Below are 14,488 nucleotides of genomic sequence, written 5' to 3' on the forward strand. Positions count from 1 at the left end.
TTTCCAGTTATTTATTTATTGCAGAAAGAATAATAGAATTTCTTTCTTACACTACAGAATGAGAATTGTCAGCTAAGATACAATTGCAATAATTATTGCTGATGAGGATACAAAAGACAGAAATAGCACTACTTGCTGACAGATCACAGGTGGGGAGCATGGGTTACTGGAAGCAACAAAAATTACATTTCCATTGAACAGCAAATGGACTTGCTATGGAGATCTCTAAGAAATAAATAGATCCACTCGTAATCTTATTCACACAAATCTATATTCCCTGAACTGAATTGCTACTTTTTATAGTTATGAACAATTATTTGTCAAACTTTCTAAAAACTTTAAATTCTAGTTGAATTTATGTTCAGGAGTGTGATGTTACTGATCACACATCAGTTACCAATATTTTCAGGGGTTTTTTTGTAAATAATACATTTATTCATTCAACTAACTTTATTGATTGCCTATCAAAGGCCTAATGTTTTTTTAGCCTGAGGATACAAAAATGCCTAAGACACACTCACTGTCCTCAAGAAGCTTAGGATGGTTTGGGAGGTTAATAAAATACAACAGACAATACAATGAGGCAAATGCACTCTTGCAAAAATGCATAGGTTACATAGAGAGTAGTTAAGTCATCACACTTAATGTTAGGAATTAGTCAAGGAAAGAAGGGGAGGCTGTCAGGGAAATGCCATAAAGGAGATGCACCTAAGCTGAGTTTTAGTGGATGAATCGGTACCAGCTAGATACAAGCATTTATGGGGAATGGTGCTGAGAATATTTCATGTAGAATTATATACATGAGCAAAGACAGAAAGATAAGAAAGTTCATGGCATGTTGGGTAAATTCCTAGTAACATGGAGTGATCGATGAAATGCAAGTTATAACACTGGGCTTCCAGTCGCAAGATGGAAATGGAAGTTGGCATTTTCCCTATTCTATTCCTTGAAATCATCCAAAAGGAATGAGGAGAAAGAAAACAAAACTACACAATCTCATTTTTAGCAAAATTAGGGAATAGCTAAATCCTAGATGAAATTGGAGGAAAGGCTGACATAAATTACTGGAGATAAAATAATAGTACATTTAGGAGGAAGCAAAGAGGGTTTGCCTTGGTTGTAGATCCCCAATAGAACCAGCAAAATCCACTTCTCAATGGGAAAGAGTACACTTGGAGGTGAAAACCTCAATTCCTTATTTGCAATCATTAAAATCATTGGTAGACAACGTTGCAGTGCTTCTCTGGACCTAATTTGGGTTTGAAAAGCAGAGGTAGGGTTAACTGAAGCATCATGAAAATAAGTTCATTTAGGAAGGAAGGAATCTATGGTAGTAGAATAAAAGAGAAAACAGGAGAAATAAAAAAACTTCGGTGGGGCAGTAAGGAGTGGGAAAAATCTCACTGGCTAAGGAGAAATGAAATAAAAATGACACAGCCGCACCCCCGCCCCCCAAAATATCCAAGGTCAAAGGAAATTTTCAGATAGATAGAACATGGTGCTAGATATTTCTCCATATGAATCTCCTTTAATTACCAAGTCTAGGATGAAACTCACCATTTAAAGATGAAATATTAAAATAGTATGAGCGTAAGATCTATATAAGGATATTATAAGGAACAAGGAGAAAAGAAATAAGAAAAACAAATGGCAGATGGTGATCATGGACGAGAAAAGCAATGTGGTAGAGCAAATAAAATAGATAACCATGATCTTAAACAAGCAAATGGACTTCTATGAAGTATTGAATAAGTGAAAATAGACATAAGAACTTAGTGAAGAGATGGGGAAAGTGTAGGAAGAGAGAAATTGTGAATTGGCAGAGGTCAGACACTAAGTGGAAGAAACTGAACAAAATAAAATAGAAATAAAGTTGACCCTTGGACAACACAGGTTTGAACTGTGCAGGTTGACTTATATGCAGATATTTTTCAATAGTAAATAGTAGAGTACTACATGTTCCATCGATGGTTGTATCATGAATGTGGAGGAACGGCACATAAATTTTACACAGATTAACCCCTGCGTTGTTCAAGGATCAACTGTAAAGAATTTAAAAGGCTACGAAAGAAGATAATATGTATGAAAGATAGGCAAAAGAGAGTCAATATATAAATAATTGGTGTTTCTATAAAAATAATAGAAATAAGCAAATAATTAAAGATACAATTCAAGGCAGCTTTCCTGGAAAAAAAACACCTTAAATTTGCTCATGAAAGGGTTCCTCATACTTCACGGAAACTTGACTCAGAGTGTTTAATACTAAGATATATCCTAGTAAAGTTACTGGACTTGAAATTAAGAAAATTGACAGCTAATTTGAGGTGGAACTAGCATTTAAGCACTGGCAGCCTTACTTCAGGTTTAAGCATTTCTCTAAAACATTTCTCTCAACTGCCATTCAATCCAAGGCTTTTCTGTATGGAGATACAATGGGAAAAGTCCATCTTTTGGATTCCATTTGTAAAAGCTACTTCTTAAAGCGTAATTTCCATGTATTATTATGTTAACCAATTCTGTTCATGTTTTTTCTCTCTTACTAAAGACTACTGTTTGAAATTGCTGTCCAACCATGCCTGGATGAAAGCATACCATAGAAAAAGGAGTACACTTTTATATGTAGCTGGATGAGTATTTCTGGGAAGGAGAAATGTGCATTTATATTAACCGTACTGGAAATGTTCTTTCCATGGCAGAGAAACTAGATGGAGAGAGCTCTGCTCTCAGCCCAATAGCCCCTGACAGGATTTCAAAAACTGGATGATCCCCCCAAAACTGAACTCTACTATACAATATAAATAAGACGGGCCAATTGAGGCAGGAAATTCCCTTTGAGAGATGTCAATGGAAGATGGTTTCTGGTTGGCTCACACATGAGCTTCCTCTAACACCAGATCTTTAAAGAAGATAGGACTGTTTCTGGAGGAAGACAGATCTATGAGCAATATGGCAGAGTTCGTGGAAGCGAGGCCAAGCTATACCAGAAACAAGTTTGGGGAAAACAATAGAAGAAATGACACAACTGGATGCTACCAACAGCTACACATAGGATTTTTGCAGGTGATGCAGAATGGGTTCCATATATGAAGACTGGGGTACTAGGAAATACTGCGATGCTTTATGAAGAAATTAGGACCTTACCAGTTAATTGTTGGGTTGAGTAAAACAGGGTAGGGAAAGTGTGGAAGGGTGTCCACACTTTTGTTCTAACTGTTTTTGGAGTTAAAGCAAATCTTCAAGAAAGGAAAGACTGTGAAAAAAAAGAGTACCCAAAGTTCTTGATCATTCAGCAAAAAGAGAACAAGAAGAGATCACCTTTATGTAAGAATTTGCAGAAGTGTTATATGGGGTAACAGAGAATACAGGTAGTGGAATGAGGTGTGGAGAGCTGAGCGAGAATCAACAAGCACTGTCTGGAATTATTTGAAATCAGGCTGCCTAAAGTGTCAAGGACTTCCTGGGAGCACCCTATTGTTACAATTAACTCTGGAGGGGAGAAAGCTAAGGCCATAGAAACTTATCAGATGATAAGTTGGTTAAAACAGATTATGGATTATTTGGAATGCTTGAAAATCAAATCTGGTGCATTTCATACATATAAAAATAGCAGTATGATAGCCTAAATAATTATAAGAACTTAACATTTACCCTTCATTGAAGTCTATTGGATTTGATTTTTATACAAAGTATTAATTAGATGAAACAGATTCAATACCTGAAGTAAATGTACAGGCTTAAAACCACTTTATCCTGAAATAGCTTAATAATTTATCCAAAGAAAAGTATGTTTTGCTTGTTTGTTTAGCTTGAACTGGATCACCTGGATAACTGCCTCAATTTTTTCTCTCATCATTTAGATACGTGTTGTCCAATATGTGAACTATTGAACTCTTATAATATGGCTGATCTGAATTGAGATGCGCTGTAAGTTATAATACAAACCAGACTTAGAAGACTTATGAAAAATAATGTAAAACATGTTATTAATAATTTTTATATTAATGTCATGTTGAAATGATAATATTTTGGATGTATTGGGTTAAATGTATTGTTAAAATTAATTTCATCTTTCTTTTTAATGTGGCTACAAGAAAATTTTAAATTACGGATGCACTGTATATTTCTATTGCACAGTACTGATTTAGACATTACCTTCATAACATATATAATAAGAATTCAAAAATCTGATGAATGTCCCAACAGAAATAGTTGGCTCTTTTCTGTAGCATAATAAATAACATTTTTGGGTAAATGAATGCTTGGTTTTAATATTTTAATGTATCTTCAATATAGTAACATTATACTTGATCAGTTTCTATGTGCGATCAGTAAATACTAAACATATTTCAGCTAACTGCCCTTGAGAGGCAAAATGTTTTAGAATGCCGCTAATGTTTCTTCAAGTAGTCACTATCAATGATTATAAAACATTAAACATTAGAAACATTTGAATTCTCTATCCACTTCATTATTTACATTGTGAATATTTGCTTTTTGTTCCTAAATTTACATATGTTCTGCCTGAAATAAATATTCTATTTTTGTAGTCATCTACTTCACTGGCATAAACACCTGATTGTCCATGAGAATTACTGGCTTAGATTTGGGCAAAAAAAAGAAAATCTGTGTGGAAAGAAAAAGATTCATTTATATTTTTATGTTTTTTTGTGTTTTGCAGTACACGAGCCTCTCACTGCTGTGGCCTCTCCCGCTGCGGAGCACAGGCTCAGCGGCCATGGCTCACAGGCCCAGCCGCTCCACGGCATGTGGGACCCTCCCGGACGGGGGCACGAACCCGTGTCCCCTGCACTGGCAGGTGGACTCCCAACCACTGTGCCACCAGGGAAGCCCCATTTATATTTTTAATATTAAGTTAATAGTTTAGGAGAGTGTGCCTTTAACATTATTACTATCATGATTTTAAATATCAAGATCACTGAAAAAAGCCTATCTTAAATCAGGATATGGTCTCTTCCAATTCTAAGTTTATACTGACCTCTATAGGCTATTATGTCCTAATCTATTTCTGGCTTATTCTTAAAGAACATATGGTGAAATATTTAAAAATGTTTACATTTAGGATTAGTCATAAAATACTTTTTATAGGCCTTTTTTCTCCTTATAAATGCACAATTTTACTCATCCTTTAAGACAATTTATTTCGAGGGCCCAAGGTGTTTTATCCCTCAATAGTTTCAGTGTTGGTCTACTGAGGACAGGGGAACTAAATAACAAAATCCCTAATTTACAGTGAAATATGACCTGATTATTTTCCATTAAAAATCTGTTCTATTTTCACAATGTTTCATAGCTATAGCCCATTAAGAAATTAGCTTTAAAGTTGATACAGAAATTTGTATAAAGGCAGGAAAACCTTGGGACCAAAGGTAAGTCTGATATCAGTTAACCTTGATGGAAGGACACTAATTCTAGGTTAAACTGGGAACTTTTAAAGTGTTGTGCAAGATACTAAACCATTTCCTTATGGATATGGGTGAGGAATTACAGGAGAGGGTGAAAGGTTACAGACCGCTGGCTTCTGGGCACAGGCATCTCCAGTAACATTTAGTGAGGAAGGAATTTTCTGCGGATGATCACTAGACAATATAGAGAGGAGCATGGCAGCAGCAACCAGCCAAGGCAGCAGTGGAAATTGTCCCATAGGTCATCACTGGTAATCTACAACAGGAACTCTATATACTCCACATGCTTCCTTGAATTGCCAGCACCTGAATGAGATACCGAACTAATTTCTTCCCAGTCTATACATAGATAGTAAGAAAGGGAAAACCTCCACCTCTTAAAAGAAGAGTCTCGGGCTTCCCTCGTGGTGCAGTGGTTGAGAATCTGCCTGCCAACGCAGGGGACACGGGTTCGAGCCCTGGTCTGGGAAGATCCCACATGCCGCGGAGCAACTGGGCCCGTGAGCCACAACTACTGAGCCTGCGCGTCTGGAGCCTGTGCTCCGCAACAAGAGAGGCCGCGACAGTGAGAGGCCCGCGCACCGCGATGAAGAGTGGCCCTCGCTCACCGCAACTGGAGAAAGCCCTTGCACAGAAACGAGGACCCAACACAGCCAAAAATAAATAAATAAAATTTAAAAGAAAAAAACTTTCTTAAAAAAAAAAAAGAAGAATTTCAACAGTGTTAATTATTAGGGAGCAGAAACTACAGCAGCTCAGCAGTAAGTATGAGGTAGGCTCCAAAAGGTACAATGCCATGAAGTCCAGAATGTCGGTTCTATATTACTCTGTAATAATAAACACTCAAGAAGGAGTAGTGCATGACTATGAGATATCTATAACTAATGTTTAGAAAGACCTTTCATTATTCATGCTTATTCTGGAGGAAAAAGTCAGTCATGGACTATGCTATATCAATTTAATATGAAGCCTGACTACTTTTGCTTTTCTTAAACTTGTACTTTAATATAATCTGAGAAATAGGGATAATCGAATGGTCTCCTTCCAGATCAGATAGTAATTTCCAGAGTATTATAGAGCAAAGATGTGTTTTGATCCTTTTTATGACTTGAAAATAGGCATGGATTGCCAGAAAAAATATTAAGTATTTTCCTTTACACTGAAGATATGGTTTTATTGCCATACAGGTAAATTCTGAAACCAAAATTATTATTTGGGTAGATACTCTCACAATACTAATGACTGATAGTCAATAAGCCTAAATTTCAGAGTAACTTATTTAGTTACATTAGGGTAAATTTTGTGCCCAGTTCATCCTGGGGATTACACTGGTCTAAGCTGATTTTTATCAATGTATTATTGAAACATTTACTATTAACAGGATAAACTTGGTAACCCTGCTTTACATTTTTCTCAGGCTAAAATTATCACAATCATGCTCTACTTGGGAGCTTTGATTCTTTGTTCATCCATAAGTGAGAATGAGCCCAGAATGTTTCCTGAGGAAAATCTTAAGCCTGCCTATAGTATTCCAGAATTCTCTCAGCCCACTCCTGTGCATGTCTATTCTGACCTGTGTCTTGGTCTTACTCCTGAATTTCCCTGAGACTATTAATTTTAAATTCCATTTATTTTAATGCCAAAGTTTATATCTTGTCTTTAATTGGCAACATAGAGCATGCTCACATTCTTGCCAAAGAATATAACCTTGAGCTCTCTAATGCTCAAAAAGATCTAATCTTTTGATCTAATGACCAAAAGCTCAGTTATGAAAAATGATATTTTAGGAGGATTGCCAGAAGGCTCTGCAGTCCATCCTTTCCTCCATCAGCATATCTTAAACTATCTTCCACAGAATATTAATTATGATAGATATTAATACATGTTTCTTGGAAAAGAAAAAAGGGTTTTTAAAAGTCAAATGTTTCAAGTGTTAACATGCAACACCAATCACAAGAATATAATACGCAGTACCACCCAAACATATTTGAAATATTTTCGGGGGTGGATACCTATTAGCATTTCTAACATTTTTGGAAATTGCCCACTTGAGATCTTCTAAAGTTGATCCCTGAATCAGGTCACACCATAGGAGAAATGAGCAATTAGCATTTTTTAAAACTCCTAATTTACTTACTTTTACTGATTTGTGCTTTGGCATTATGACTTTGACTTGTACTATAAGAAGTAGCCTGGAGAAACTGCTCCTACTGAATTGCTGATTTGTACTGAAAACATGTTTTGGGTTATCTTCGAACACAAATCTAAAAAAGCCATCATTTTAACTCTTTCACTGTTGGCAAGGAGACAATCTGTTAATTATAACTAATAATTCTTTCTTTGCTTTACTATTGGTTTACAACTAATGGTTATATTGTCCCTTAGTGGGTATCACAATAATTAGGAGTAGGGATAATTCTGACAGTTAGTGAGTGGAGGTTAGTAATACTAACAAATCTGTCTCATAAAGCATAATCTCACATAATAAAGTACTGTCCAATCTAAAATGCAAATAATGTCTCTTTGAGAAACTCTAGCCGCTAAGAAGCTTATAGTCAAATTTATCACACACCTCTAAAATATGATCAAACTCTTATGATTACTGAGGCTATATAATTTATTATCCAAACTTGACAACTTGACTCTAAAATATATATATATAAAGCATCAAGAACAGCCAAAACAAGTATGAAGAGTAAGGTATAGAAACCCTTCCAGATATCAAGACTTACTTTAAAGCAACTATAATTAAAACCACGTATTTAGAGACGCAACTATAAAACTATGTGTTAGTAAACTATGTATAGATGGACAACTCAATCCATAAAATAGAATAGAGTTCAGAAACAGACACATGTGTGTGAAATGTGACATATGACGGCAATGGTATTGCTGCCATATGAGATGAGAGAGAAAGGATTATTATTCTAAAATTCATACTAGAACAATTGGTTATCCATAAGAAAAACTAGAATACAGGTGGACCTAGTGGTATGTTGGTGCTAGATCAAACCGACCAGTTGCTAAATAAATAGTCAAGAATTTCACAAGTGTATTGTTAAAACAATGGTAGATGGGAATCAGCCACAGTGGAAGTATTTATACTGGAAATCTGCAAATGCTACATATCGGGGCTATTTTTCCCCCCCTGGAGAGGCAGTTTACCATCACATCATTGACTGGATTTCCACCTCATACCATACACAAAAATCAGCTCTAAGTGGATTAAAAACCTAAGTGTTTAAGAGCAAAACATTAAAACTAGAAGAAAATATACAAAGGAAAATATCTCTAAAATCTTGGTACTAGTAAGCAGTTCTAAACAACAAAATCATGTAACTTAAGGATCAAGTTTGTCAAATTTGACTACATTATAGTCAATTTTAAACTACGCTAAGGTGTCATCAAAGGACACCACAAAAAAGTGAAAGAATAAGTCCAGACTGGGAGATGTAATTGCTCCACACATAACAAAGAATTTGTATCCAAAAATATATTAAAACCATCTACAAATCAATAAAGTATAGATGGATAACCCAACTGATAAATGGACAAAAAACTTGAAAAGGCACTTTATTCAGAAGATGATGTTGCAATGGTCAATAACAAAAGTTCTCAATCTTACTAGTTATCAGGGAAATGCAAATTGATAGTATAATGAGACATTTCACTTCTCTCATGTTAGCTGAAGTGTGACAAACCCAAGTGCTGAGAAAGATGTGGAGCAATTCTCATACACTGCTGGAGAAAGTGTACATTGGTAAAACACTTTGAAGAGCAATTTGCAACAGTCAATAAATTGAAGACATTGTAGCAAGATTGCTAGTTGGTCCCTAACATTCATTCGTTATGATCATCTCTTGGTGGAGGGGGAGGAGCAATTCTATTTGTAATGTTTTATTTCTTGAAGACAGGGGAAAGTTCATGGTTATGACGTTATTCTCTTTACCTTTCTGTAGGTCAAAATATTTCAAATTTTAAAGATGTTTGTATTAATAGCTTATTGGGTGATACTTCACTTTCTTACACTTTGCATTTAATTGCCCGTTAGGCATCCAGATGAATCCCCTTACGGAGATGAAAATGTGGATCTGCCCCTCTGTCTTGGAACTCTGTACTACTTGCACGCCACTCCTTCTTAACTGGATTTGGTATGTCTTCTGATCTCCCATAATTGTAGAGTCCCTAAAATGTCTTCCCAAGGATTGTGATAAATCAAACTTGTGTAGAAGCTATGATCTTTATAGTGGAGATACCACTTTATTTTTGGATTGCATACAAGAGGTCGATCTCATATAAATAACTATAAGCCTACCTGAGGAAAAGACACAGCTCTGCAGTCATAAATTGCAACTGAGTAGCTCTCTAGATGATCAATTAAGATTAACTGCTATATGGGTTTTATCCATAAAGGTATCAAGGGATCTCTTTTCTCAGAATATCTTCAGGGACTAATCACTATAAAAATAACTGGAACTTTTAGTGAATACATTCCCTGTAGATGTCCATTATCACCTATGGACAGGGTTCTAAATGTTTCCTCAACAGCTCGTGACATTCAGTAGAATCAATAACATGTTTGAATTATTACTATGTCTTATCTAACTCATTTAAAAATTTTAAATGTGCAAACTTCTTGTAACATCTTAATAAGGACAAGAAATTAAAATGCGTTCTCAATCGCAAATAGTGATAGAATTGGAAGCACCCAAATGAGTAGAAATATCCCAGTAAAACTTGGCCTAGGCACTGGCCTTCAGAAATAAGTTGAGAACATAAGTGGGAAAAAAAAGATGCAAAAGTTGAAAAACGAGACGCGTTCGGGAGTGCAATTAGAAGAGTAATCGCGGAAGGAGACAGCCTCGGGTTCCCGGATCGCGCATGCGCAACCCCAGCACTGCACCCTCCGCCTCCCCAGGCCACGAAGGAAGTGACGCAACTGAGGGGCGGGGTGGGCTCTGCGCCGGAAGTGGCTTGTAGTTAGTAAATAAGCACGAAAAGGCGAGAGGAGCTGTCTCCATCTTGTTAGTATCTGCTACTCCTGCGACGCCGTGAAGATGGGGAGCGTCTTGGGGCTGTGCTCCATGGCGAGCTGGGTAAGGTGGTTTTTAGCGGCCTTCGGGGTGCTAGCGTGAGAGACAGAAGAAAGGCACCAGAGCTGGGCGGGTGAGGCCTAGAGAGACCGTGGTACCCCACCCAACGGGCAGTGCCTTCCTTCCCCATTTTCTCCCTTTCTCGCCTGGCCACTCCGACTCAGCTTCGGGGCCCTGAGTCTTTCGAAGAGCTGACCGGGGTGGCCGTGAGGAGCAGTGGACATGAGAAGTTGACCCCGATGGGAGAAGTGTAGCAGAGAGCTGGTAGTCTCCCTCCCCTACCCGTCTTTCGTGAAAGCTTTTCCCGATTCTTCCAGGCCCCCTTTTGTCCGATTTTTCTTATGTCTGCCTAGGCTATTTCTACAAAGGTTTTAGGCCCCTTCCTTTTGTGGAGTACCCCATCTCTTCTCGTCATCTCTTCCCAGCGACCTCAGACTGCAGCACTGTCATCCCTGGAGGCATGTCGGCCTCTTTGTTCTGTCGCGCAGGCTACAAATAAGTGACGGATATGTAGGGCAGCTTGGCAGTAATACTGATATAGTTATATCCTTTTTAAATGGTCCTAACTCTGCGACTGGGTCCTCGACCTCAATGGTATGAGAAAATTAGGTACTTCTCAAGTAATAATTTATGTATCTGGAAAAGCAGGTCAGTTCTGTGGTATTAAATACCAGTTTTTTGACATAAAGATGCTTGCGTAATTTGACATCTCACTTTTAATTAGGTGCACGTTGCATTTTGATTAGATAGCGTTGTTAGAGTGACACTATTCTTCATTATAGTGGCAAGATTTCTTGTTTCATGTGGTACAAATAAATTTGAGTTTGATATAACCACTCCCCCGCTCCCCAATAGACAAAATTTGACTTTACAGTTAATAAAGATATTTGTAATATGGGGCGAGATATTTGGGTTCAAGTCATATTTCTTTAATCCATGATTTATAAATTCCACTTATAACAATTGCTGGTCTGACTTCTCAGATGACCCCATTATATACATTAGCCAGCATTTTTAGTGTTTTACATACCTTACCTCTTTTTAAAAAGTTTTTGATATGGCTTGAACTATAAGTGTTAAATTTTAGTTAAATAATACATAGAGGTTACTCCAACCCAGGTCATTGTCTTGATTATGTTATTTTTTCTTGTAGTTCGGTGTGGAAAGCTGGTATATTTTTCTTTCTTTCAAAGCTCAGAAAGTAGAGAATCACTTGAACCCATTGAGTATCTTATAAGAGGCATATTTAGTGTAATAATTTAAATGTATTACAAAATGATTATTATAGAATTGTCTTAATTTGGAGGATGTTTAATTCGATTTGTAAAGTCAGATTTTGTCCATTTATCAAGTGGGCCTGTTATTTGTATATAGTAAGTCATTAACTTAGATCAGTTAAGCCAGAATTAAAATGAACCTCATTCTTCCCTTGCTCCAGTTTCTTTAGACTTAATCAATTTTTGTAAAGGTTTTTTGTTTTATAAAACTGTAGAAAATACCTCAACTATGAAAAAAAGTATAAAAAGATTACATGTAACACTACTGTATAGAGATTAGAGTGTTAATTTTTTAATTTCATTTTGTGGTTTTTTTGTTTTGTGTTTTTGCTGTTAAGTGGCCTAGAATTAGATTGATCTTAATCCTTGGTTCAAGCATGGTTATTTGATTGATGATTACTTTAAGCATTATTATAAACCTCTGTGGACCTCCTGCCTAATCCTGTAACTACATTACCAGCAATATATGCCTGCTTAAGTGCTTTTCCCCACCCCAATCTTACAATGCTGTTAGTGAATAGCATTGATATTTTGAATCACTGTACTTTATATACAGTAACTATCACTTTTTGCCCAAGATATTTAATGTAGTTAAGTAATTGAGAAGAAGGAGCTTGTGATTCCTGACTGCTTATTTTGTGCAGCCTCTGCTAGATTTTTATTTTTTAGTACAATGACTTGATTTTGTAGAAATGATTCACAGTTGTTATGAATAGCCAAGCAGTGCAGAGTACAAAATGTAAATGTCACCAACAAAGTCCCACCACCAATAACATTTCTTCTCTCTCAATGCATATATACAGTTGGATGAATGAACAGACAAAAATACCTTGTTAAGGAACGGTAGCATGGTGGACATGTATTTTTAAAGAATTTAATTTTTTTTTCTGAATTTAACAAAAGAATATAAAAGTAAAGGAATTGCTGAATGTTAAGTAAACATTTCTTCATCAGGAGATGAAAGAGTTCTCTAAGGAGGTGTTTCTAGAGCAGTGGTTCTCAGCTGTCCCACAGGGAATATTTGGCAATGTCTGCAGGTATTTTTCATTGTCACAACTTGGGATAAGGGGTGCTAATAGCATCAAGTGGGTAGGATACTGCTAAATATTTCACAATACACAGGATAGTCCTCAACAACAAAGAATTATTTGGCCCAGGATGTGAGTAGTGCCATGGCTGAGAAATCCTGCTTTATCCTCTTCACTTGGCCAGTGTAAGAAAGGGAATGAAATTTAAGAGTCTTAGCTGCTCTTTAAAAAAGCATTCAACTAATCATCCTATTTTCACCTCTACCTTCAGCCTCACTTATGGAGGCACCTGGTGCCACCAATTCCTGATGTATTCGAGGATTCTATACAAATTTTATTGCTTAACTTTTCCCTTACTTTTTCCTTTGATGGTTTATAATTCAACTTTCTTGACCCATTAAATCAGTTATTATTTTGTTCCTTACAGTTTATTCTCCTGGGTTTTGTTTTTTTTTTTTACTTTTTAAGTTTATTCCTTCTGTTAAAAATCCTTTTATTTTTCATTTTATTGGTGTTTCTAAAGTAATTCATATATTCAGTTTGCCATCTTTAACCAGAATTCCTTTGTATTATTTTTTATATATGGCTGTATTGTGTTATAACCATAATTCCCACAGTTGTTTAATCTTAGAACTAAACCAGTCATCCTTAAAATATCTGGGACCCAGTAGCATCAGCACACTAGGAGACTTACTGGAAACACTGACTGGGCCCCAGCATTCTATTTTAATATGCTCTCCTCGTGATTCTGATGGAAAACCACAGTTCTACACTTAAATGGATTCAAAGCTCAAAGCATTCTTTTTTACCATGGCTTCTCCCAGTTTTTTTTTTTTTTTAATGTTGATGTCATCTCATAATTGACCAAATTTGGTCGACCAGTAGATTTTTTCAAAAAGGATTTATGGATGATGAAATCCCTGAATTTTTCATATTTAAAAATGCCTCATATGTTTTTGAGAGACATTGTAGACTGGTATAATAGTATACCCATTTCCTTCAGGACTTTGTAGTTATTTCTATGAATTGTGTTCTGTCTTATCCCACCCTGGTAGTCATTCCCTTCCAACACATCTCATATACATAATTGACCTGTTTCTTCTGCTTGGGTATCTGAAGAGCTTTACTTACCTTTGAAATTAACCAAGTATGTCTGACTTTAAATCTTTTATCACTTTTTTTTTCTGGAAAATATCGTTCTTTTGAAAATACAGACTTATTTCTTTAAGGAAGTTGTTATTGTATTATATCTTTGAATGTCCTTTTTTGTTTTATTTATTTAGAGGATTCTCTATTTTAAGGGCATGAGTTACTTTCATGTTACAGTGTCTTAGTTTTCCTTCCATATTATTTTTCCTATTTTTATTTTTGTCATTTTTTTAGTTGATATAATTTACATAAAATTCATACTTTGTAGTATGTGGTTCTGTGAGTTTTGACAGATCATGTAGTTGTGTAACCACTACAGAACATTTATCACCTTAAAGAATTATGCCATCCCCATCCTGGAGAATCCCTGTTTTTTTTCAGAGTCCTCCCTTTCCAGAATGTCACGTAAATGGAATCATACAGCATATAGCCTTTGGAGTCTGGCTTCTTTTACTTAGTGTAATCCATTTGAGATTCATTCATATTGTGGTGTGTATTAGTAGTTTCTTCCTTATTGT

General features: G+C 36.1%; 2 protein-coding genes across 2 annotated transcripts in view; one reads left to right on the plus strand and one right to left on the minus strand.

The window, feature by feature from the left end:
• HSF2 (heat shock transcription factor 2) overlaps positions 1–14,488 on the minus strand; it is a 122,207-nt gene that overhangs the window by 38,531 nt on the left and 69,188 nt on the right. The gene's annotated exons all lie outside the window — the stretch shown is intronic.
• Positions 10,381–14,488, plus strand: part of SERINC1 (serine incorporator 1) — a 31,731-nt gene continuing 27,623 nt past the window's right edge. The window contains exon 1 of the mRNA XM_060030021.1: positions 10,381–10,519. Coding sequence (XP_059886004.1) covers positions 10,481–10,519 — 39 coding nt within the window. The 5' untranslated portion in view covers positions 10,381–10,480. The remainder of the gene's footprint in view (positions 10,520–14,488) is intronic.

The sequence above is a fragment of the Delphinus delphis genome, chromosome 14 (genome assembly GCF_949987515.2).
Source record: "Delphinus delphis chromosome 14, mDelDel1.2, whole genome shotgun sequence".
NCBI classification, from domain to species: domain Eukaryota; kingdom Metazoa; phylum Chordata; class Mammalia; order Artiodactyla; family Delphinidae; genus Delphinus; species Delphinus delphis.